The 25,432-nt window shown below is 42.6% G+C and overlaps 1 protein-coding gene across 1 annotated transcript in view; it reads right to left on the reverse strand.

Annotated features, from left to right (window-relative positions):
• The window catches only part of astn1 (astrotactin 1), a 2,581,734-nt gene that overhangs the window by 2,060,960 nt on the left and 495,342 nt on the right, over nt 1-25,432 (reverse strand). Inside the window, exon 2 of the mRNA XM_078219174.1 lies at nt 17,238-17,425. Within this exon, the coding sequence (XP_078075300.1) occupies nt 17,238-17,425 (188 nt within the window). The remainder of the gene's footprint in view (nt 1-17,237; nt 17,426-25,432) is intronic.

Raw genomic sequence — 25,432 nt, forward strand, 5'->3', positions numbered from 1 at the left:
TCTTTTGACCAAGTCAATGACTCATTAATTTTTAAAAATTTTGTTCCAGCCAATTAGTATTTTTATTGTGCTCTTCTATTCCTTTTCTTTCTTATGTTCCAAGATTTTTTGAACTTAGTTTGTTTGCATATTTACTTCTTTTTCCACCTTCTTCACTTGCTGATTTGGTATAATTTTCCTGAATCCCCCTCTTTCCTCATTAGGTTGAAAGGGAGCTGCTGATAATGTCTTTTCAGATTGCTTGTGATCAGTGAATTCAAAGAATTGGAATGGTGTATGTGTAGCTTTCACCCCTGAGCATGTATCCAAGAAATTGTTCAGCAGCAAACTTTCGAGAACTTGTTTTTTAAGAAAATGATTATCTAATTTTTAAAACACAAAATAACCCAAAAATGAATGCAACTTCACCTACTCACACATTCACTCAGATAAAAGTCAAGAAAACTTACAGGGGTAAAGATAGCGCACTGTTGCAACATATAAAGAAAAAAGGGAAATGTTCCTATATCATTTGTTTGATGTAATCTGAAGATCAAGGTTGCAGGCCCCTAAGTAGCCAATAAGTGGTAAAATTCTGGCCCATGTTTATCAATATAATGCTGCCTCAAGTCTGAATTCACTTGCCCAGGGTAGCAGTTTCGGAGCCAGTTAGCACATTTGGCTGGAACGCCAGCATATGGTTCAGAATAATGTCAACCAGCAAGGATTTGATTCCTGTTCTGTGACTGAGACAGATTTGGGACCTGCCTCCTTGCTCTGCCCCTAAGAGTAGAAAACAATGGCAAATCACTGTTGACAAAAACTGCCAAGAAAACACATCAGGATGAAGTATCATATGGCAATGAGCCAAGTAACTGCCTTCAGGCAAAGCACATGACATGATGTGACAAATAGAAATTTATTTCACAAGCACAAGCTTGAGGTCAAACCCACATTATCAATTTCACATAAAAATGGTCAGGAATACGAGCCTACGTGAAATGTGCAATATGAAATAGAAAAATCCAATCATGTCCATTCTCCAAAACATATAAATTGCACTGGCATTTAGATAGCTCCTCAATACTTCTGAATATCTTAGTGACGAAGATCGATACCATCTGCACATGTCTTCACAGCTTGCCTCCTTCTCTCCACCTTATCAAGTCAAACTTCCTCCAAAGATTCCCTCTTTGTGAACTGTGAACCTCTGAAATCACCATAGGATCCAACTTGACCCTTTCCTATTTCTCAATAGCAGGCTGCCCTTCAGCAACATCATCTGAAATTATGTTAGAAAGACTGTTGGTACCCCAGCACCACCTCTCTTGACACGTTCATGGCACCTAATTTGTCATGCTGTTTTTCTGACATCCAGCAGTGGTTGAGCAAACATTTAGTCTAATTAAATGGAGAAAACTGGAGCTATTGACTTTGGTTCACAACACAATAACACATGGGAGCAGCAGTAGGCCAATTGGCTCATTGAGTTTTCTCTGCCATTCATTGAGATCGTAACTGATCTGATGTGATTATCCTCAACTCCACTTTCCTGCCTTACCCCCAAAAACCCTTGATTCATTTCTGGAAAATCTCAGCAGATCTGACAGCATTTGTGGAGCGAGAATAGAGCCAACATTTCAAGTCAGGCCGACCCTCTCGAAACATTGGCTATATTCTCTCTCCACAGATGCTGTCAGACCTGCTGAGATTTTCCAGCACTTTGTTTTTGTTTTAGATTCCGATTCCAGCATCCACAGTATTATGCCTTTATCTCAGTGATGAAAAATCTGTTTGTCTCAGCCTTGAACATACTTAACGACCCAGCTTCAACAGCCCTTCACAGAATTCCACAGTTTCACTACCCTCAGAGAAGAAATTCCTCCTCATCACTGTCTTTAATGGCCGACCCGTTACTCTGGGATTATGTCCTCTGGTCCCAGAGTCTCCCACAAGGGGTAACAGCCTCTCAGTATTGATCATGTAAATCCTATATGTCTCAATGAGGTCATCTCTCATTCTCCTAAAGTCCAATGAGTACAGGCCCAACCTAATCAACTTCTCCTCTTAAGAAAACCCCTCCATACCCAAGATCAACCTAGTGAACCTTCTCTGGACTGCCTCCAATGCCAGTATATCTTTCCTTTGAAGGAGGAACCACCTCCCTCTCCCTGGTCACTTTGAGGCTACACCAGGCAACCTTGGCATCCTATGTAACATTGAGTGTCGCTTCTAACTCTATAATCTGTCCGTTACAATCTCTGTAACATCACCTTCCTCCACCCTCCCTCAGCTCATCTGCTGCTGCAACCCTCATCCAGGCCTTTCTTTCCTCTGGACCTGACTAATTCAAGGCTCTCATGACTGGCCCCTTGTTTGATATCCACTGTAAACTGGAGTTGATGTGAAATGTTGCTGCCCATTTCCAAATTCTACCTAAATCTCATTCATCGGGCAGTTTTGTGAATTGATTACTCTTATCCTGATGTTCAAACTCCTCAATGGCCTTGCTGCCCCTGTTACATCTGTAACCTCTACAAGCTCTGCACTGTCCAAGAACCATTGCATTCTGGGTTCTTGTGGAACCCAATTTCTTTCAGCCTAGCATTGACAGTTTTCGGTTGTATAGCTACTGAACAGTGCAATTCTCTCCTAAACCTCACTATCTGGTTACCTCCTCCAAAACCACATTTATTAAAACACTACCTCTTTGCTAAAATCTTTGTTCACTTGTCCCAATATCTCCTAGTGCGGCTCGATGTCAAATTTTGTTTGGTAGCACTTCTAATTAAGTACCTTGGGACATTTTACTCTGTTAAAGGTACTTCAAAGGAAGTTGTTTTTCTTGAAGCGTGCACAGGGTATTAGCTGCCCAAATGCATGAACCAAACCATTATCACTGAAAGTAGGAAAACAAGTTCCCTTGGAAACAAATTTGGTTTACAGATTGAAAAGAAACAGTTTTTCCATGAGAAAAGAGAGACACCCTGTTACAATGTTATTATGAATGCTTCATCCTTGTGCTTAGGTTGGAAATGAGTATTGGCATTCTAAGGCTGAAAATCAGGGAATGGGGGATACTTTGAGGCTGAACCAGACTGTTCACAACCTTGGCTGAATGTCGCTTCTAACTCCATAATCTGTTCTTGGGGAACTGTTTGATCCCAACTCTGCACATGAAGAACAATTCCCCATGCCAAACAGGCAACTGGCAGCTGAGGTTGTAAGAAGTCTCACAACACCAGGTTAAAGTCCAACAGGTTTATTTGGTAGCACAAGCCACTAGCTTTCGGAGCGCTGCTCGTTCATCAGGTAAATGGGAGTTCTGTTCACAAACAGGGCATATAAAGACACAAACTCAATTTACAAAATAATGATTGGAATGCGAGTCTTTACAGGTAATCAAGTCTTAAAGGTACAGCCAAAGTGAGTGGAGAGAGGGTTAAGCACAGGTTAAAGAGATGTGTATTGTCTCCAGCCAGGACAGTTAGTGAGATTTTGCAAGCCCTGGCAAGTCGTGGGGGTCACAGATAGTGTGACATGAACCCAAGATCCCGGTTGAGGCCATCCTCATGTGTGTGTTCTCACAATGCCCACCCTCTCTCCACTCACATTATCTGTACCTTTAAGACTTGATTACCTGTAAAGACTCGCATTCCAACCATTATTTTGTAAATTGAATTTGTGTCTTTATATGCCCTGTTTGTGAACAGAACTCCCACTTACCTGATGAAGGAGCAGTGCTCCGAAAGTTAGTGGCTTGTGCTACCAAATAAACCTGTTGGACTTTAACCTGGTGTTGTGAGACTTCTTACTGTGTTCACCCCAGTCCAACGCCGGCATCTCCACATCATAGCTGAGGCTGTGACAGCTTTTAACATTGGAGGGGAATGCCAGATGACAGACGGGATTCTCCCACCTCATCCATGGTTGGGATTCTCATAGAATCATAGAATCATAGAAACCCTACAGTGCAGAAGGAGGCCATTCGGCCCATCGAGTCTGCACCGACCACAATCCCACCCAGGCCCTACCCCCACATATTTTACCCGCTAATCCCTCTAACCTACGCACCCCAGGACTCTAAGGGGCAATTTTTTTAACCTGGCCAATCAACCTAACCCGCACATCTTTGGACTGTGGGAGGAAACCGGAGTACCCGGAGGAAACCCACGCAGACATGAGGAGAATGTGCAAACTCCACACAGACAGTGACCCGAGCCGGGAATCGAACCCAGGACCCTGGAGCTGTGAAGCAGCAGTGCTAACCACTGTGCTACCGTGCCGCCCCTACTTCTCCGGTCCCGCTGCTGTGAAGAGAGATTTAAGTTAAGTTTATTTATTAGTCACAAGTAAGGCTTATATTAACACTGCATTGAAGTTACTGTGAAATTCTCCGAGTCGCCACAGTCTGGCCGGCACCTGTTCGGGTCAATGCACCTGACCAGCACGTCTTTCAGAATGTAGGAGGAAGCCGGAGCACCAGGAGGAAATTCACGCAGACACGGGAAGGACGTGCAAACTCCACACAGACAGTGACCTAAGCCGGGAATCGAATCTGGCTCCCTGTCAGTGTGAAGCAGCAGTGCTAACCACTGTGCTGCTATGCTGGCCTTATTTGGCTGAGCACTAAATTCCCCATTCTCGCTGGCAGTGGTGGCAGGACAAACAAGATCGATGACTTTCAGATGACATCATTCAACTAAGTGATTCCCTACCTAAATTGGGAAATGAACGAAATTCGAGCAGAGGTTTGTGTTGATTGACAACAGAGGCACAATTTCAGCAAGACTAAAGAACAAGAATACTTAAGTATATTTAAAACAAAATTATCAGCTAAAAAACAATTACATTAAAGAAACAAAGGGTACAGTCATTGAAAATTCTTGGTAATAAGGAATGATCCTTAGTATATGATGCCATCTATCAGAACCCAGCAACAAATGTTCCAAAATTGGATATTCTTGCCCAAGGTCAATGGACTTTTAAATGGTCCATCAAATTTTCCATCCCACCCATGACAATTCCCACGGCGGGCAGGACCGGAAAACTTATCCCTCTGTCTTCAAAATATTCTCCTTACATAAATAAATTGAATAGATAGAAGGTAATTTTCCAGTGGTGAAGATTCTAAGTTCATTTAAAAATAATATAAAACAAGCAAAACATCAAAGAAACTACATCAATAAAGCTAACTTCACTTATCAGTGTAGCATTCACTTCATTAGCCGAAAGCAAAAATAATTCAATATTATTAATACACTTCACAAAAAAACATTAATTTACTTTACAAATAGTTTAGAAGCAACTCCAGGAAAATCAATTTAGCCTGCCAACTAGTGTCAGCCGTGGCTTAGTTGATATCATACCTGCCTCTGAATCTCTGACTTCAAGTCTCACGCGAGGGTTTGATCACAAAGATCAAGGCTGACTCCAAGGCAGTACTAAGGGAACGTCATGCTGTAAGAGATTCCAGCTTTGGATGAGATGATAAACTGAGGCCCAGTCTGCTCAGGTGCAAATAAAAGTTTCCAATGCACTATATCAAAGAAGGGGAGTTATCTCTGGTGTCCTGACCAATATTTCCCTCCCCCCACGCCCCCGTAATCAACATCATCAAATCCAGAAATCAGCTCACCATCTCATTGCGGTAGTCTGGTGGTGGCAAATTTGCTGCCAAATCTCCTCCATTACAACAGAGGCTACACTCCAAAAAGTGCTTCATTGTTGTATAAATGCAAGCCCTTCTTTCTTCCTTTTCAGCCTCCAAGTTATGCCCTGATTTCATAACACTGTTGGTATAGAAGGCAGTGAGAAAGTCGCATTCAGTGTAAAATAGCTTGCGACTGTGTTCATGGCACGAACGTGTTTGAAAAGTTACAATTGATTTTCTTTGCGCAGGATTTTCCAGTCCCTCTTGGCTGCCCCAGGACTGGAAAATCCTGCCCGAGGTTAGCAGGCCTTTCGCTGATCCATCAGATTAACCTTCCCACCCGCAACAATTTTGGGGATGGTTGGGACTGGAATATTTAGGCTCTTATCACTCACACAGATTATATGAGGATTATCTTAATAAAAAAATAAACATAAGGAGGGGTTAATCTTTGGATTAAAAAAATGTAGAATAGTATTTATTTCCCCTCAGAAGTGTAGGCAATAAATATTGTTTTCCGTCAGCTAAGGCAATCTTATTTTTGAGTTCCAGAATGAAGTATTTAATACAGTTTTCTTTAACACAAAGGGAACGGCTTTTCAGCTGTTTTCTGGTCAGTGTTTGCATGGCATTACAAAATATCTTTATCAGCTTCTCAATGGCTATCCTTCCTTTGTTTTGAGTGATTACTGCAGGATTATTGTGTAATTACACATCAATCCTCCAGTTGCTAGCCGAAATCGGGAGAAGAGGTTGAAGGCAGCAGTTTTAAATGTTTTATTCATCTAAATGTTCTCATTTGAAATATTTTTCTTTGGGGAATTCCAGCACTGCAGATTTCCAAATAAGAAGCAGAATCATCAGCCAGAGGTATTATTCTGACACGTCTCATGGTTTATTTTCCTGATAAGTTACAACCCCACGCAACATATCAAATTATTTCAAAAGGAACCTCATTCGCCAGGAGCTGATTGGCAAACTAACTGAGCCACCAACTGAAAACAGCTGAGCTCAATTAAGGGCACCTTGGCGGTTTCCGAAGCAGATTAACAAATAAATCCACTGTTTGGTGTGGAACTGCACGATCCAGAATAGGTTGAAATCCCTGCTCTATACACAGTTGACCGGTTTCAATCTGGAAAGTAGTACGAGCTCTATAAATTGGACTGCACAGTGGCACAGTGGTTTGTACTGCGGCCTCACAGCACCAGAGACTCGGGTTCAATTCCAGCCTCGGGTCACTGTCCGTGTGGAGTTTGCCCGTTTGCCATGTGTCTGTGTTGCTTTCCTCCGGGTGCTCCAGTTCCCTCCCACTTTCCAAAGACGTGTGGGTTAGGTTGATTGACCATGCTAAATTGCCCCTTAATGTCAGGGGGACTAGCAGGGTAAATACATGATGTTATGGAATAGGACCTGGGTGGAATTGTTGTCAGTGCAGGCTCGATGGGCCGAATGGCCACCTTCTTCCTCTGCAGTGTAGATATTCTATATTCTATGTTGATTACAATCTAGGGAGAAAATGTAGAGAACTCAAGCCATCTACTTTGGTTTTAATGTGTGTTTCATTGACAAAGCCAACATTTCTTGTGCATTCCTAATTGCCCTCGAGAAGCCAATGGTCAGCCACCTTCTTGAGTGGTAGCTGTGCCTCAGGTCAAATTGCCCACACCAGGGTGTAAGTATGAGAATCAAGGCTGGCACTCCACTGGAGTACCGAGGAAATGCTGCACTATCAGGAGATGTTGCCTTTTGGATGAGACATTGAACTGAGGCTCTGTCTGTCTGCTCAGATGGATACAAACATACAAAATAGGAGCAGACGTAGGCCATTTTGCCCCTTAAGCCTGCTCCGCTATTCAATATGGCAGATTTGTTTGTGTTCGAATTCCACTTTCACACCTATCCCTGTTGCAAAATGGTCCTGCTATTTCCAAAAAGCGAAGTAAAGAGTTACCTTTGGTGTCCTGGCCAATATTTATCTTCAAGCAACATCACATTTTAGCCATTATCACATTGGTGTTTATACAAGCAATTGCTTCATGCAAATTAGTTACCATGTTTCTGACATTACAACAGCATGTATATTTAACTCATTCATTGACTGTAAGGCACTTTGAAATGTTCGGTGGTTATGAAAATTGCTGTAAGAATCCAAATCTTTTTTTCTTCTTGACAATTGAGTGGCTTGCTTGGGTTATTTCAGAGGGCAATTAAGACTCAATAACATTTCTGTGGGTCTGAGTCACATGTGGGCCAGACTAAGTAAGGAAGGCAGATTTCCTCCCCTGAAGGACATTAGTGAACCAGATGACATTTTACCATGATAGTTATAGGGTCACAATTACTGATATTAAAAATATTAATTCCAAATGTATTTAATTCATTGAATTTCAATTCCTCAGCTGCTGTGATAGGAAATAAAAAGATGTTTCCAGATCATTAATTTAAGTCTCTGGATTACTAATCCAGTCACATAACCATTATTCCCACCACTCTTGCTTCGTGCCATGAGATCCGACCCACTACGGTGGTGTCAGCAGCAAACTTGAAAATCGAATGGGAGGGGAATTTGGCCACACAGTCGCAGGTGGCCTCGGCTTGAACTGCTTGAAATGAAAGGCTGCAGCTTAGCCCTGATGATAACCATGACAAAATAACTTATCAACGTTATGGTTTACACATAAAGAAATGGCTATTTGGCTAAAACACAGATCAGTCAATATTGATGGAAATCTTCGAGTCCTGCGTGCCGTGGGAATCGTCGCAGGCAGGACTGAGAATTCGACGGACAAGCTAAAGGCAAGTTGACCTCGGGCGGGAATTTATGGTCCTGGGGCAGACATGACTAGAAAACCCTGCCCATTATTATCAGACCCCAGGAAAGATACATTGATAACATTTCATTATTTACTTTGATAGTATATTAGAAAACTAGTGGATGATACATCAAGACACAGATAACACTCAAGGTATGCTTGAAGACCGACTTTCATCTCAAAAGTATTCATAACTGGCAGAAACTTGCCAGTCAAAAACATGTAATGCCATTAATTTGTAGATTTTTTATACTTCCATTAACTTTGTTAAAGCAAACATCGAGCCTGAAATATAGCATGATGTCTTTCAGTTTAGTCTATTAATAGCACTCAGCTTTAAGGATAATGGGTTTGACAGAGTTGGCTCTTTTCCATTTATAGGCAGCCGCCTAATTCTTCATGTTTAACTCTCGGACAAGGTTAATGCAAAAGCTTCCGATACTGTTGTTTAATAGTAGTTTTCCTCTGTAACACTAGTTCTGACCTTTCAGGCACAATGCAGCAATCTATTACAGTCCTTTTATTTCCTCGGTCACATTTATCGTCCACTTTCAGCTTACACTTTACACATTTTGATTTGATTTATTATTGTCACATGTATTAACATACAGGGAAAAGTATTGTTCCTTGCGCGCTATACAGACAAAACATAACATTCATAGAGAAGAAAACAAGAGAGTGCAGAATGTAGTGTTACAGTCATAGCTAGGGTGTAGAGAAAGATCAACTTAATGCAAGTTAAGTCCATTCAAAAGTCGGTTGGTACGTGACCTCAGACTTTTGTATCTTTTTCTTGAAGGAAGAAGGTGGAAGAGAGAATGTCTGGGTTGCATGGGGTCCTCAATTATGCTGGCTGCTTTGCCAAGGCAGCAGGAAGTGTAGACAGAGTCAATGGATGCGAGGCTGGTTTGTGTGATGGATTGGGCTACATTCACGATATCTTGTAGTTTCTTGCGGTCATGGGCAGAGCACGAGCCATACCAAGCTGAGATACAATCAGAAAGAATACTTTCTATGGTGCATCTGTAAAAGTTGGTGAGAGTCGTAGCTGACATGCCAAATTTCCTTAGTCTTCTGAGAAAGTAAAGGCATTGATGGGCTTTATTAACTATAGTGTCAGCATGGGGGCACCAGGACAGGTCGATGGTGATCTGGACATCCAAAAACTTGAAGCTCTCGACCCTTTCTACTTCTTCCCCATTGATGTAGACAGGGGCACGTTCTCCTTTCCTGAAGTCGATGACAATCTCCTTCATTTCGTTGACATTGAGGGAGAGATTATTGTTGCCGCACCAGTTCACCAGATTCTCTATCTCATTCCTGTACTCTGTCTCGTCATTGTTTGAGATCCGACCCACTATGGTGGTGTCGTCAGCAAACTTGAAAATCGAATTGGAGGGGAATTTGGCCACACAGTCATAGGTGTATAAGGTGAATAGTAGGGGGCAGAGAACACAGCCTTGTGGGGCACTGGTATTGAGGATGATCATGGAGGAGGTGTTGTTGCCTATCCTTACTGATTGAGGTCTGTGCACTAGGAAGTTCAGGATCCAGTTGCAGAGGGAGCTTCTGAGGCCCAGGCCACGGAATTTGGAGATATTTCGTGGGAATAATAGTGTTGGAGGCTGAGCTATAGTCAATAAATAGAAATCTGACATAGGTGTCCTTGTTATCTAGGTGTTCCAGGGTTGAGTGCAGGGACAGGGAAATGGGGTCTGCTGTGGACCCCATTTTAGAACATAGAACATAGAACATTACAGCGCAGAACAGGCCCTTCGGCCCACGATGTTGCACCGACCAGTTAAAAAAAAAACTGTGACCCTCCAACCTAAACCAATTTCTTTTCGTCCATGAACCTATCTACGGATCTCTTAAACACCCCCAAACTAGGCGCATTTACTACTGATGCTGGCAGGGCATTCCAATCCCTCACCACCCTCTGGGTAAAGAACCTACCCCTGACATCGGTTCTATAACTACCCCCCCTCAATTTAAAGCCATGCCCCCTCGTGCTGGATTTCTCCATCAGAGGAAAAAGGCTATCACTATCCACCCTATCTAAACCTCTAATCATCTTATATGTTTCAATAAGATCCCCTCTTAGCCGCCGCCTTTCCAGCGAAAACAATCCCAAATCCCTCAGCCTCTCCTCATAGGATCTCCCCTCCATACCAGGCAACATCCTGGTAAACCTCCTCTGCACCCTCTCCAAAGCCTCCACATCCTTCCTGTAATGTGGGGACCAGAACTGCACACAGTACTCCAAGTGCGGCCGCACCAGAGTTGTGTACAGTTGCAACATAACGCTACGACTCCTAAATTCAATCCCCCTGCCAATAAACGCCAAGACACCATATGCCTTCTTAACAACCTTATCTACTTGATTCCCAACTTTCAGGGATCTATGCACACATACACCTAGATCCCTCTGCTCCTCCACACTATTCAAAGTCCTCCCGTTAGCCCTATACTCAACACATCTGTTATTCCTACCAAAGTGAATTACCTCACACTTCTCCGCATTAAACTCCATCTGCCACCTCTCGGCCCAACTTTGCAACCTGTCTAAGTCTTCCTGCAAACTACGACACCCTTCCTCACTGTCTACCACACCACCGACTTTGGTGTCATCAGCAAATTTGCTAATCCACCCAACTATACCCTCATCCAGATCATTAATAAATATTACAAACAGCAGTGGCCCCAAAACAGATCCCTGAGGTACACCACTTGTAACCGCACTCCATGATGAATATTTACTATCAACCACCACCCTCTGTTTCCTATCCGCTAGCCAATTCCTGATCCAATTTCCTAGATCACCCCCAATCCCATACATCTGCATTTTCTGCAGAAGCCTACCATGGTGAACCTTATCAAACGCCTTACTAAAATCCATATATACCACGTCCACTGCCTTGCCCCCATCCACCTCCTTGGTCACTTTCTCAAAAAACTCAATTAGGTTAGTAAGGCACGACCTACCTGCCACAAAACCATGCTGACTATCACCTATCAATTCATTACTCTCCAAATAACTATAAATCCTATCCCTTATAATTTTTTCCAACATCTTGCCGACAACAGAAGTGAGACTCACCGGTCTATAATTCCCGGGGAAGTCTCTGTTCCCCTTCTTAAACAATGGGACAACATTCGCTAACCTCCAATCTTCTGGTACTATACCAGAGGCCAACGACGACCTGAAGATCAGAGCCAGAGGCTCTGCAATCACTTCTCTTGCCTCCCAGAGAATCCTTGGATAAATCCCATCCGGACCAGGGGATTTATCTATTTTCAGACCCTCCAGAATATCCTGCACATCCTCCTTATCAACTGTAATACTGTCTATTCTACTCCCTTGCAACCCAGTGTCCTCCTCAGCTATATTCATGTCCCCTTGCGTGAACACCGAAGAGAAATATTGGTTCAATGCTTCACCAATCTCCTCCGGTTCCACACATAACTTCCCTCTGCCATCTATAACTGGCCCTAAACTTGCCCTAACCAACCTTCTGTTCTTGACATACCTATAGAACGCCTTAGGATTCTCTTTAACCCTATCCGCCAAAGTCTTCTCATGTCCCCTTTTAGCCCTTCTAAGCTCGCTCTTCAACTCCCTCTTAGCCAATCTAAAGCTTTCTAGTGCACTACCCGAGTGCTCACGTCTCATCCGAACATAAGCCTCCTTTTTCTTTTTAACCAACAATTTTGGTAGGCAAACTAGTGGATCCAGGCAGTCCGGGAGGCTGGAATTGATTCGTTCCATGACTAATCTTTCAAAGCACTTCATAATGATGGATGTCAGAGCCACTGGCCGATCGTCATTAAGGTATGCTGCTTGGTTTTTCTTAGATACCGGGATGATGGTCATCTTCTCGAAGCAGATAGGGACCTCAGATTGTTGTAAAGAGAGGTTGAAGATGTCTGTGAATACCCACTCCAGCTGATCCGCACAGGATCTGAGTGCTTGTCCGGGTACCCCATCCAGACTAGTCGCTTTCCGTGGGTTGACCTTCAAGAAAGCTGCTCTGATCTGCAATGGTGAACCTGGAAACAGATACATCCAGGGCTTCCAGGGTGGAGGGTTTGCTCTTGCTGACCTCTTGCTCAAAACAGGTATAGAATGCATTGAGTTCATCAGGGAGGGGTGCGTTGGAGCCGGCGATTTTACATGCCTTCATGTCTTGCAAACATTGCCAAAGTTGAGGGGGGGGGGGTACTTGTGGCTAGCCTGGGACTCTAGCTTGGTCCGGTACTGTCTTTTGGCATCTTTGATGGATCTCCTTAGATCATATCTTGCTTTCTTGTATAGGTCGGTGTCGCCTGACTTGAATGCCTCAGACCTGGACTTCAAGCAGTGAATATCCCTGTTCATCCATGGTTTCCAGTTGGGGAACACACAGATTTGTTTCTTTGGCACACCGTCTTCTACACGCTTACTAATGAAGTCAGTTACATACCTCTACTAATTGCTATTGTGATGTTAGTGTACCTTTAAGAGTTTTTTAAAAATTCATGCTCACAGCCTTAGGTGATGTCATTATTGAGAGGAGAAAAAACTGTGGGTAGGTCAGGTGACAGGGATTCATTTTCAGTTTGGAGCTGCAGGTTTGAGTTTTTAGTTTTTGAAGGGACAGCAAGCTAAAAAGAAGTGTTTTCCCTCTCTCCCTGTTGTTTTGAAAGTTCTGTTGGTTAGCTGAAAACAAGACCTTGTTTTCCTGAAGGGTGAAAACCTGTTGTTGTTGGGGGCTGGACCAGAGTGTCTCTGGTGTTTTGAGAAGCTGTCTTGTCTTCAAACTGTTCTGAGTCTCAAGAGCATTTGACTGCAGAATTTAACTAACGGCCTCGATCCCATCATCACATGAGCATTAGTCTGTGCTGTGTTAAACATATGAAAGGGGTCTTTTGTCTATGGGATTGGTTTGATTGGAACATTGTAGGGATCATTGTTAAGGGTTCTACATTATCATGATTGTTTCTCGCTTGTAATTGATAAAAGTTCTTGCTAATTTTCTTACTATACATGTTAACTATATTCTTAAAGAAATTTTGTTTGATAAAAATTCCCGACTGGGTCACTTCAATCATACCTGAAGTGAGACAGCTCATGATTCAGGCGTGCTTCATGAAACACTTTGGAGTTTCTGACCTGAATCATAACACCATACTCACGGTTGCACTAAGGACAATATTTACTTTCGTCTGGACAGTATATGGTAGTGTGGATTGCCCACCATTACACAACTTGTTCGATTTCCATCCTACCAGACTCGATGGATGTGCTCATTGAGTGCAGTTTATGCTACCAACATAGCTGCTGAGGTGGTGAAGGTGAAATCACCCCCATCATTTCCAGTTCTAACAATGGAAAACCACTGTGTAAATTTGTCTTGCTTCTTTCAATCGACATTGAAATAATTAATGACAAATGCCTTTTGATTTCTTTCAAACTGAAAGCCAAGATCTAGATGAGGGCTATCTCATTAAAATTAAGCATCAATTTAAACAAGTTAACACAAGCTTTTACGGACAGCATATCCCCTTATCCAAATACTTCAAGACTTATCTTTGAAAATAAGCAATTAAACTCTTCATTCTCAGTAAATGTTTAACTCAGCTGGAAGGAAAATTATTCTCATTTGATAAATGCTCACTTGATCAGGGTATTTCAGGAGTCAATAGTTCACTGGGTCCCAAAGAGTTGCCAGCAAAATTTTGAAACTGACTTCACCATATCAGGCTGGAACTTATTTTCCAACACATATCTATTATTGGTCTGATTTTCCGAAAAAAATAGGAATTAATCCTCATTTTGGGAGGGCTTGTGGCCCAGCAGGTAGTGTCCCTGCCTCTAAGCCAGAAGCTCTGTGTTCAAGTCTCACAGTAAGAAGTTTAACAGCACCAGGTTAAAATCCAACAGGTTTATTTGGTAGCAAAAGCCACACAAGCTTCTGGACCTCCAAGCCCCTTCTTCAGGTGAGTGGGAATTCTGTTCACAAACAGAGCATATAAAGACACAAACTCAATTTACATGAATAATGGTTGGAATGCGAATACTTACAACTAATCAAGTCTTTAAGAAACAAAACAACGTAAGTGGAGAGAGCATCAAGAAAGGCTAAAAAGATGTGTATTGTCTCCAGACAAACACATCTTTTTAGCCTGTCTTGATGCTCTCTCCACTCACGTTGTTTTGTTTCTTAAAGACTTGATTAGTTGTAAGTATTTGCATTCCAACCATTATTCATGTAAATTGAGTTTGTGTCTTTATATGCTCTGTTTGTGAACAGAATTCCCACTCACCTGAAGAAGGGGCTTGGAGCTCCGAAAGCTTGTGTGGCTTTTGCTACCAAATAAACCTGTTGGACTTTAACCTGGTGTTGTTAAACTTCTTACTGTGTTTACCCCAGTCCAACGCCGGCATCTCCACTTCAAGTCTCACCGCAGGACTTGATGGTCAAGGAAGGTGCATTCATCATGCAGTCAAATAGGTTGAGTGTGTCAAACTGCAAATCCTTTCAATCACACCAATAGCTGGCACTAAGAGTGGGAGAGACTCCTGGGCAGCTGCACTTGATGTGGAGTGGTGTCCTGCAAGCTATAACCCTGGCAACTATGAGCGACCTATTTCAGGAATAACAAGCTATGGAAACAGATGAAAGTCTGCCTTAGTGCATCATTGAATCCCAACAGTACAGAAGGAGGCCATACCGCCCATCGATTCTGCACCGACTCTCTGAAAGAATATCCCAGCCTGGTCCACCTCCCCAACCATCCCCATAACCCCACACATTTATCATGGCTAATCCACCCAAAATACACATCTTTAGACATGAAGAGGCAATTTAGCATGACTAATTACATAATCTGCACATCTTTGGATTGTGGGAGGAAACCGGAGCATCTGGAGGAAACCCACACAGACACAGGAAGAACATGCAAACTCCACAGACAGTCCCTCAAGGTCAGAACCGAACCCGGGTCCCTGGTGCTGTGAGGCAACAGTACTGACCACTGTGCCACCGCTAAGGTACGGGAAGAGAATTGGAACCCTCACCTTAATCCTGGAACGTTTTATTTGCATTTAAAACAATGAGATGTCCAACCTGAATTGCAGTTGAAGACTTGCAGCAAATAAACAGATGAAAGTGCAAATGCGGAAACATTTATTTAAAATGCAATAATAGATTGGAATATGCAAACAAAAAAAAGCTTCATAAGTCATAGAAAAGTAAAGATAGAAACTTCAGAAGGCATCTGTTACTTGAATGAGATTCAAAAATAGACAGGCCTCAACTCTGAATCCTTGTTCTTCCAAAGGTTTACCACCTGCTTTCTGGCACATTCAGAGAAAATGTTAATAATGGAAGCACGTCTGCTGACAAATTTTCAGTTGTTCATGCTTTCCCATCAAAAATACAACTGTGTTTTTGTTGTTCAGTATTAAGGCAGTGGAGGGTATTTTAAATAATTAAAGCGGCATTAACTGCTCCAACAAATTTCCTTTCCCCTCCAACCTAGCAGGATCAGAACCAGAATTTAAGTTTAAGTTCATTTATTAGTGTCACAAGTAGGCTTACATTAACACTCCAATTAAGTTACTGTGAAAATCAACTCCGGCACCTGTTTGGGTACACTGAAGGAGAATTTAGCATGGCCAATGCACCTAACCAGCACGTCTTTTGGACTGTGGGAGGAAACCAGAGCACCCAGAGGAAACCCATGCAGACACGGGGAGCATGTGCAGACTCTGCACAGAGAGTGACCCAAGCTGGGAATCAAAGCCAGGTCCCTGGTGCTGTGAGGCAGCAGTGCTAACCACTGTCACCGTGCCACCCCAAATGCTAATGCGACCTCAGAGTATCTGCTAAAGCCAGATGAGTGAGAAATGGATGGCTGCATTGTCACTGGTCTGGTGAGATTGCTGGAAGAGTGGAAAATTACCCACAGTATCAACCCAAACCTCTCAGAATCATCCAGTCCTAATTGTATCATTCCATTCATTTTTCAACTACAATTATCACAAAATGATTATGATTTTGACCCAGTAATTATGCAAATATTTGCAACATGCAAGTACTCTGCTGTCTATCATTCAAGACAGGAAATACATTCTGATAAACACAAAAATAAAATCTGTTGTGCATTCCAATGAAGCTGTGCACATTGTGCCATAGATCAGGGTACTCTTGTTATCCATTTCAAGAAAGATTTGAGCTTCCATCCTTTTGATGGTACGTGATACCTTGCTACCCATAATCATTAGAGAATGTTTCACATAAATTATCTTAAAACTATCTATATTTATGAGTGCATCAATAGAGGCTAAGACACAGGGCTTTCCATGAACAAAAGTACAAGAACACATTGACAACAGGATTGTTAACGATCAATAGGAACTTTCCAAATCAATAATACAGTTACAGAAGTTATTTATGCTTATCCTCTCAGCGTTACACTTCACTGAAATTTGTTTCAACTGTGAGGACTGCGAGATCTTCCACTCTCCAAGTGCTTTGAATCTATTCATTGTATGACAGTTGATAATCTTTGCAAGCACAATTCCTCCAAACATCATCCTTGCAATATCAAAATTGTTATGGAAAAGCAACTCAACAACTTCTACCCACTAATGAAGATAGAGCTAACGAGACAACTCATTCAACTCAGCTCAGAACCACCTCAACGTACAGTTCAAGCTCAAAGAAAAGTTTAACAACGGAGGTTAAAAATAATTTGAAGTTAAGAATCAAAGGGGAAGAAAATGACAAAGTGGAGCGACTGACCATGACAGAAATGTGAAGGATTCGGAGTTCATCCTCTGCAGAATCAGTCTGAGAGTAGATAGTCGGGATAAGGCCTGGTAAACGATGAGCTATATTCTGATGGTGGACGTGGAAAAGCAAAGTTCCATTTTCTAGCCATTGTTGCCTCCAGCGAACAAGGGGAATCTCTTCTGCAGAGCCAGATATTTCTGTGAAAAACAAACATATTGATTTGGAATTTCATTGAAGAAAGTGAAAATCTCAAAGCGTGCTGAAAGCAATTTCAAATTTAATAATATAACAACACTTCAGCTAATACAATAATGTATAATCTGTCCCCTGCACTGGTGGTAACTTATTTATTGATTTGAACAAAAGGGAAGCTGGAAGCATCCCTGAACTTCAATTAAAGTTCAATCAAAAAGAAGTGAAAGATATTGAACTTTCAAATTACAGACCAGATGAGCTCGGAATTAATGGGTGCTCACATACTTCATTCAGCTTCTAGTCAAGCCAAATCATGAAATAATAAAGTCTCGTTCGATTATCATGAATAATACTCCTATAATAGCAAGAAATATCTAATCATGGCAAAATTTTTCATTGTAATAAGTAGAGCATTAACCGTGCACCCAAATCCATCAAATGAATTACATCTCTGAAGCACATTGCTGGGCTGCAGATAAACCTACCAATCTCATTTTTCTTCGTTACAACAAGCTTCTCGAGTTTCACTCTGCACTGAGGACATTTTGGCAGAATTGTATGGTGATCGGATTTAAGTGCGAGTTGGGACCATATCCAGGTCCCAACCCCACAGGGTGAATCCTCTGGGAGGGAGCCAATTACTTTATTGCCTCTGCATTCAACATCCAATTAAGTCCTGGCAATACTTTGCTTTTTGCAGCCTCAGCCAGGCAGTGTACAAAGGAAACACCGGCAGCACAGCTGCCCATGGAAGACGCGAGTATGGCAGCCTGACAGCAAAAGTATGTGAAATGTTCTTTGGTGCAATACCATCTCAACTGCCAAGGTTGACTCTATTATTCAGAAAAGTGTTCTCATCAACCGCACACGAAAAGAGCATGCACATTGCCAGGCAGAGAAGAGATGTGTGGTGAAATAGTCTACACTGCGGTGCTGATGGGAGAGGAGGCCCCAGCAATTACAGGACACTTAATAGGGCAGGCTGTGGCAAAGGACAAAATAGGTTCCACTGAGAGAAGGAACATGTCTTGTGCATGAAAGATGGCACGTTTATTTAACCTATGCAGCATATTTAATTGTTTTGCAGGCTTTGGCAATTGAGACAATTGCAGAACCGTGAACTGGAAGAGGAGCATCGATGTCCCAGTCATTAACATGTGTTTTCTTGACATCACCTTGACAATGCCAGAAGAATAGCGGGAGATGGCAGATGAGCAACCATATCTCTCAGAGGGCAATGGCCACTTGGAGGATGCAGCATCAAGTGACTCAAGTGCATCATCTACCACCACTGACACCAACCATTCAAGGATACGTGCACCACATGTGGGACATATATCACAGGGTGAGGAGCACAGCAAATGTGATCAGGTGGCAGAGAAGAGGTTGGTGCCAGAAGATGCAGGATGGCACTAGCCATGCTCAGGTCACCAGAGGTCATCCACAAAGGTCAAAGGGTCACCAAGGACCAAATCTGTTTCACTGATTGCTAACTGCTCTGATGCTCTATTGGAATGAATAATTGTTTGTTTAACCTCAAAAGTATGATGCGTTTCTTGAAGCTTCACACTAAAGTTGATGAGTGTCCTGGACTCCAGGTTACAAATAGAGCTGGCAGTAGTGGGATTGGTGAAGAGAATGTGACAGGAAGCACTGGGCCAGGTAATTTCTTTTGATAGATTAAGCATTAGCAGATATGAATCAAAGTGGGGTCATGGAGCAGAAAAGGGCCATGTGTGGACATCTGGCACAGTTCCCTGATGCTCCATTGCCAGTAGGCCCGCCTACCTCCATCTTTTCATGGTACAACTGCACTTGGATGTTGTGCAGGAACAGGGGAGCATCTGACATTTTGTGCATTCGTATGCTGTGACTGCAGTGGCATTCTCAAAGCTCCTGATTGTGAAAGCCATCTCGCTATCCCCAAAACAATGGGCTGTTGACCATGGTGTGCCAATCCTCAGGCACACCATGGTCAACAGCCAGTCCCTTAGCTTCTCTGCCAGAGACGTGCTAATTTCTGCCCCCATGACCAAAGTTGTTCCAACATATATGCAGGGCAGTCTGCAGCTCAGCCTTCATGAAGATACAACCATGGTCACCTCCTTGCACACATCAAAGAACTGACCATGCTGCCTCCACATTCTGATATTCAGCACATCATTCCTGTCCTGTTTCACGCACTTATTTTCTTGATTTTTTCATAGGATGTGAGTATCACTTGCAAGGTCAGCAGTTGTTGCTCATCCCTAATTGCCCCTGAACTGAAGGGCACATTTCAGAGGGCAGATCAGAATCAACCACATTGCCCTGGGTCTGGATTAGGCCAGACTGGGTCAGGATGGCAGATTTCCTCCTCTAAAGGACAGTGAAGCTGATGGGATTTCACAACAATTGTTGATAGTTAACATGGTAACCATTACTAAAAGTTAGTTTTAAGTGTATTTATTAGTGTCACAAGTAGGCCTTCAGTAACACTGCAATGAAGTTACTGTGAAAATCCCACAGTTGCCACACTCCGGCGCCTGTTTGGGTACACTGAGGAAAAATTTAGCATGGCTAATGCACCTAACCAGCACGTCTTTTGGACTGTGGGAGGAAACTGGAGCACCTGAAGGAAAGCCATGCAGAAACGGGAGAACATTCAGACTCCGCACAATGACCCAGGCCAGGAATCAAACCCACTGACACCAAAAGCTCAGTAGAATTGTGCCTGGAGTGAAAAACCATATCCTCACATTAATGCCAGAATAGCAAATAGTTGGGGTCGAGTCTAAATTCATAATATATCTTGGTGTTTCTCATCCTAACGAAATAACTAGTGGCTTTCCACAGGGATCTGTGTCGGGGCCTCAATTCTTTACTATATTCACTAACTAAAATGATGAAATAGAAAATCAGATGTCTTTATTTGCTAACAACACGAAGATTGGGAGCAAGGTGTGTGAGTGCAAGCTTAAAATCATATTATGTTGGTAGGTTAAGTGAATGAACAAAATTGTAGCAAATTGATTTCAATCCAGGAAGATGTGAGGTCACCACTTTGGTCTTAAAGAGGACAGCACAGAAAGCTTTCTAAACCATGGAATGTTTACAGCACAAAACAAAGCCATGTGGCTCATCGTGTGCATGTTGGCACTCTGCAAGACAATTACATTAAATCAATGCCCTCAAGTTCCTGACCCTTCCATACAATTCGAAAGATTTCTCTCCACTCTGTCTGGACTCCTCCTAATTTTTAACACATCTACCAAATCTCCTCTCACACGTTTCTTCACCAAGGAGGGCAACCGTGGGACGGCACGGTAGCACAGTGGTTAGCATTGCTGCTTCACAGCTCCAGGGACCTGGGTTCGATTCCTGGCTTGGGTCACTGTCTGTGTGGAGTTTGCACATTTTCCTCGTGTCTGCGTGGGTTTCCTCCAGGTGCTCCGGTTTCCTCCCACAGTCCAAAGACGTGCGGGTTAGGTTGATTGGCCATGCTAAAATTGCCCCTTAGTGTCCTGAGATGCGTAGATTAGAGGGATTAGCGGGTAAAATATGTAGGGATATGGGAGTAGGGCCTGGGTGGGATTGTGGTCGGTGCAGACTCGATGGGCCAAATGGCCTCTTTCTGCACTGTAGGGTTTCTATGATTCTATGAACCCCCAATATCATTAATCTATCCACATGACTGAAGTGTCTCATCCCTGAAACTCCTTTTGTAAACTTTGGGACTGGTGGTGTGGGTGCAAAACCCCATGCGAGTCCCTAAAGGTGGTTTACGCCGGCGGGATTTCCCATTGCAATTATTCTGGCCCTTCAACCCCCGACCCCAGCCAATGGCCATCTCTGCCCTGGGGACTGTATTGACCTCTGCACCTTTGGCACATTCTGATCACTGGGTACACGTGGTGAAGGACCTGTTGTGATTAAAGTCAACGTGCCCTCACACCGATGTGACTAAGCAATTTAACATGGGGAGGACTATCAAATGTAAAATCCTGATATGCGTGGGTAAAGTCGGGATTCCCATTATGTCATTAGTTGGGGGCAGGGACAATCGAGCGGGGAAATCCTGCTGGTCTCAAAACAGTATGACTTCATTTTGTGAACAATTTTGTGTCCTGTTCGATATATTTTGACACTGGTTTCCATTCTTGATTTCAAAATATAATTTTGATTTTTGTCAAAGTAGGCATAATTCTTCATAATCAACAATAAAGATAATTATACGATTGGCCAGGATCATGGTTTTACAATCACCAGGCTCCACACTGTAAGTTAAGGAAAAATGCTTTTACTCCAGATGATCATTAACAAAAATAATCAGAACAGAATTAGTGTGTTGTTAATTAAAATTCAAACATTCTAACATCTGTTCACATCTAAGTGGAATGAAAAGAACACAACAGTTCCAACATGCTTTGCAACCTATAATATTCACACATCCACATTCTCACGTGATGAATAACATTCATCCCAAGGCAAAAATGTAGAGAAAACATTTTGATAATTTTATGGATGACAGTCAGTTGCTTCTGTACATGTGGTATCATAGAATCCCTACAGTGCAGGAGGCCATTCAGTCCATCGAGCCTGTACTGACAACAATCCCACCAAGTCCCATCCCCATAACCCCATGTATTTACCCTGCTAATCCCCCTGACACTAAGGGGCAATTTAGCATGGCCAGTCAACCTAACTTGCACATCTTTGGACTGTGGGAGGAAACCAGAGAACCCAGAGGAAACCCACGCAAACACAGGGAGAACATGAAATTGCCACACAGACAATCACCCAAGGCTGGAATTGAACCCAGGTCTCTGGCGCTGTGAAGCAGCAATGCTAACCACTGTGCCACCCAACTTTAACATTTCCCCATTCACCTAAAGTTAATGGGGAAGAAAAGCTTGAAATGAGCCCGGATCTGCAGTAATCACAAACGTGGCCTTGAACTCAACCGCAATGGAGGTTCAATACTACAGTGGGTAAGACAGAACTAGCATTCATTTAACTCATCAACTGGGTGCAGACCAGGAATGCATGAAACTTATTTCCATCACAAGTAGAATTGATTGACAACCAAAACCCAGATTATAAAATTTCCAACCACAGGCTGAAAGAAGCAATATTCAGGCATAGAACTCATAAACCTCAACTCATCTGCAAGCAAATAGAAATGATAGACCGAGAATCTTTGTGAAGCAATAGTTTGAACACTGACCTTTCATGCTGATAGCCTAGATTCAAATCCAGCCCATGGTGATAGCAAAATTTCTGCTGTAAATGCACCACATGAAATAAGTTTGCCACGTGGGCAGATGCTAATGCCACCAAACTATTGACTGGTGTGGTATGCAGCCTTGTGATCTCTAAGGTGAATCCTGTGTCTGATCAGAATGGATTCAGAATCAATTCTTGAACTGAAATTCAAGCAAAATAAAGGCAAATGGAGATCGATTTAATTTTCCCTCAGGAGCACTATTCAGGTAATCTTGTACAGATACTTCTCTAAAACTGTTATACCTTGCTTCAAGTAATCCTTTATACAATGATAGTTCATTGAAAGGACAAGTTAGCTACTCTTCAATTAATTACTTCATCCAGTGTATTCTAACTAAGAAATCGTTAATTTCCATATTTACAAGCACTCTTAAGGGTTGACAGATAAAAGTCTAATGTAATATAAGAAACTGTTACTTGGAGAAAATATATTTTATATTTTCTTCAGTAGAGTAGCACATGAACATGCAAAAATCTTGAATTTATTTGTCATGCAGTATGTTAATCTTTTTTTATTCAACTAGACTATTGAGTAAATGCAATATTATATACATACAATTCACAAATTAAGATGCGTGTCATGATTAAAGATACTTAGGTAGTCAAAAAGACAGTCACTTCATTATTATTTATAAAAAGAAACAAAGAGGTGACAGTGGGACAGACTTCTAATCTTTCACTCCAGGAAACGGTATCAATACGAGGATGAGAACTGCTTTCCTCTGTTTGAGGAAAAGAGAGTGTATAAGAAGAGAGTGGCAGTCCAAAAATCTTCTATAGGCATATTTAAGAAAAAGGTTCATTAAAGGAGAGCTGGGGCCTAGAGAGAGCAAAAAGGGCACCTATATATGGAGGTGTAGGGCATCAGTCTTTAAGGAAAATGATGCTGCCAAAGTCACAATGAAAGAGGAGATAGTTAAGACACTGGATAGGCTAAAAAATTCCTGAAGTGGTTGGTATTAGGGGCATTGACTGTACTCAAATTTGGTCACGAAAATATTGCTGCTGCTCACACCGGCGGGATCTTACGGTCCCACCGACAGCATACTCCCACCATGGTATTCTCGGCGGCGAGGACTGCGTTCAATGGGAAACACTGCCACCACCAAATATGCTGTGGAGAGGGAGAAAAATCCCATCCGATAAGTCACCAGAACTGATTGTATCTTTGCGATACTGAGAGAAGTAAAGCTGGAAATTGCGGACAAACTGACCATAATTTTCCATTCTTCCATAGATGCAGTGGTGTGTGCCGAAGGACTGGAGAATTGCCAATGTTACAGCTTAGTCCAAAAAAGGTTGCAATGAAAAAGCTAGCATCTATAAGCCAATTGGTTTAATCTCAGTGGTGGAAAAACTTTGAGAAATGATAATCTGGGACAAAATTATGCTTGCTTACTGCAGCAATTGAATTATAACAGATGTGGTTTCAAATGCTTTTCTCTGCATGTGATTTTCAAACAGAGTATTGGGATAAAACAAACATATGGGAGATAGAAGGGCAAAAAGAAGTCACGAGATGTTCTTGGCAGGCAGGATTAAGGAGAATCCTAAGGCATTCTATTCATACATTAGGAACAAAAGAGTTGTCAGGGAGAAAATCGGACCCCTCAGGGACAAGGGAGGGGAATTATGCTTTGAACCCAAGGGAATAGGGGAGATCCTAAATGAATACTTTGCATCGGTATTCACGAAGGAGAGGGACGTGTTGACCGGGAGTGTCTCGGAGGGAGGTGTTGACCCGTTAGAGTAAATCTCCATTACAAGGAAGGAAGTGTTAGGTTTTTTAGGTAACATTAAAACTGACAAAGCCCCAGGGCCTGATGGCATCTATCCTAGACTGCTCAGGGAGATGAGAGATGAAATTGCTGGGCCTCTGACGGAAATCTTTGTCGCTTCTTTGGACACAGGTGAGGTCCCTGAGAATTGGAGGATAGCGAATGTGGTCCCATTGTTTAAGAAGGGTAGCACGGATAACCCGGGAAATTATAGGCTGGTGAGCTTGACGTCCGTGGTAGGGAAGTTGTTGGAGAGGATTCTTCGAGACAGGATGTATGTGCATTTAGAACGGAACAATCTCATTAGTGACAGACAGCATGGTTTTATAAGACAGAGGTCGTGCCTTACAAATTTGGTGGAACTTTTTGAGGAAGTGACAAAAACGGTTGACGAAGGAAGGGCCGTGGATGTCGTATATATGGATTTCAGCAAGGCATTTGACAAAGTCCCTCATGGCAGGTTGGGTAAGAAGGTTAAGGCTCATGGGAGAAGTGGCTAGATGGGTGGAGAACTGGCTTGGCCATAGGAGACAGAGGGTAGCGGTCGAAGGGTCTTTTTCCGGCTGGAGGTCTGTGACCAGTGGTGTTCCGCAGGGCTCTGTACTGGGACCTCTGCTATTTGTGATATATATAAATGATTTGGAAGAAGGTGTAACTGGTGTTATCAGCAAGTTTGCAGATGACACGAAGATGGCTGGACTTGCGGATAGCGATGAGCATTGGCGGGCAATACAGCAGGATATAGATAGGCTGGAAAATTGGACGGAGAGGTGGCAGATGGAATTTAATCCAGATAAATGCGAAGTGATGCATTTTGGAAGAAATAATGTTGGGAGGAGTTATACAATAAATGTCAGAGCCATCAAGAGTATAGAAACACAGAGGGACCTAGGTGTGCAAGTCCACAAATCCTTGAAGGTGGCAACACAGGTGGAGAAGGTGGTGAAGAAGGCATATGGTATGTTT

The sequence above is a fragment of the Mustelus asterias genome, chromosome 8 (assembly GCF_964213995.1).
Source record: "Mustelus asterias chromosome 8, sMusAst1.hap1.1, whole genome shotgun sequence".
Lineage (NCBI taxonomy): Eukaryota > Metazoa > Chordata > Chondrichthyes > Carcharhiniformes > Triakidae > Mustelus > Mustelus asterias.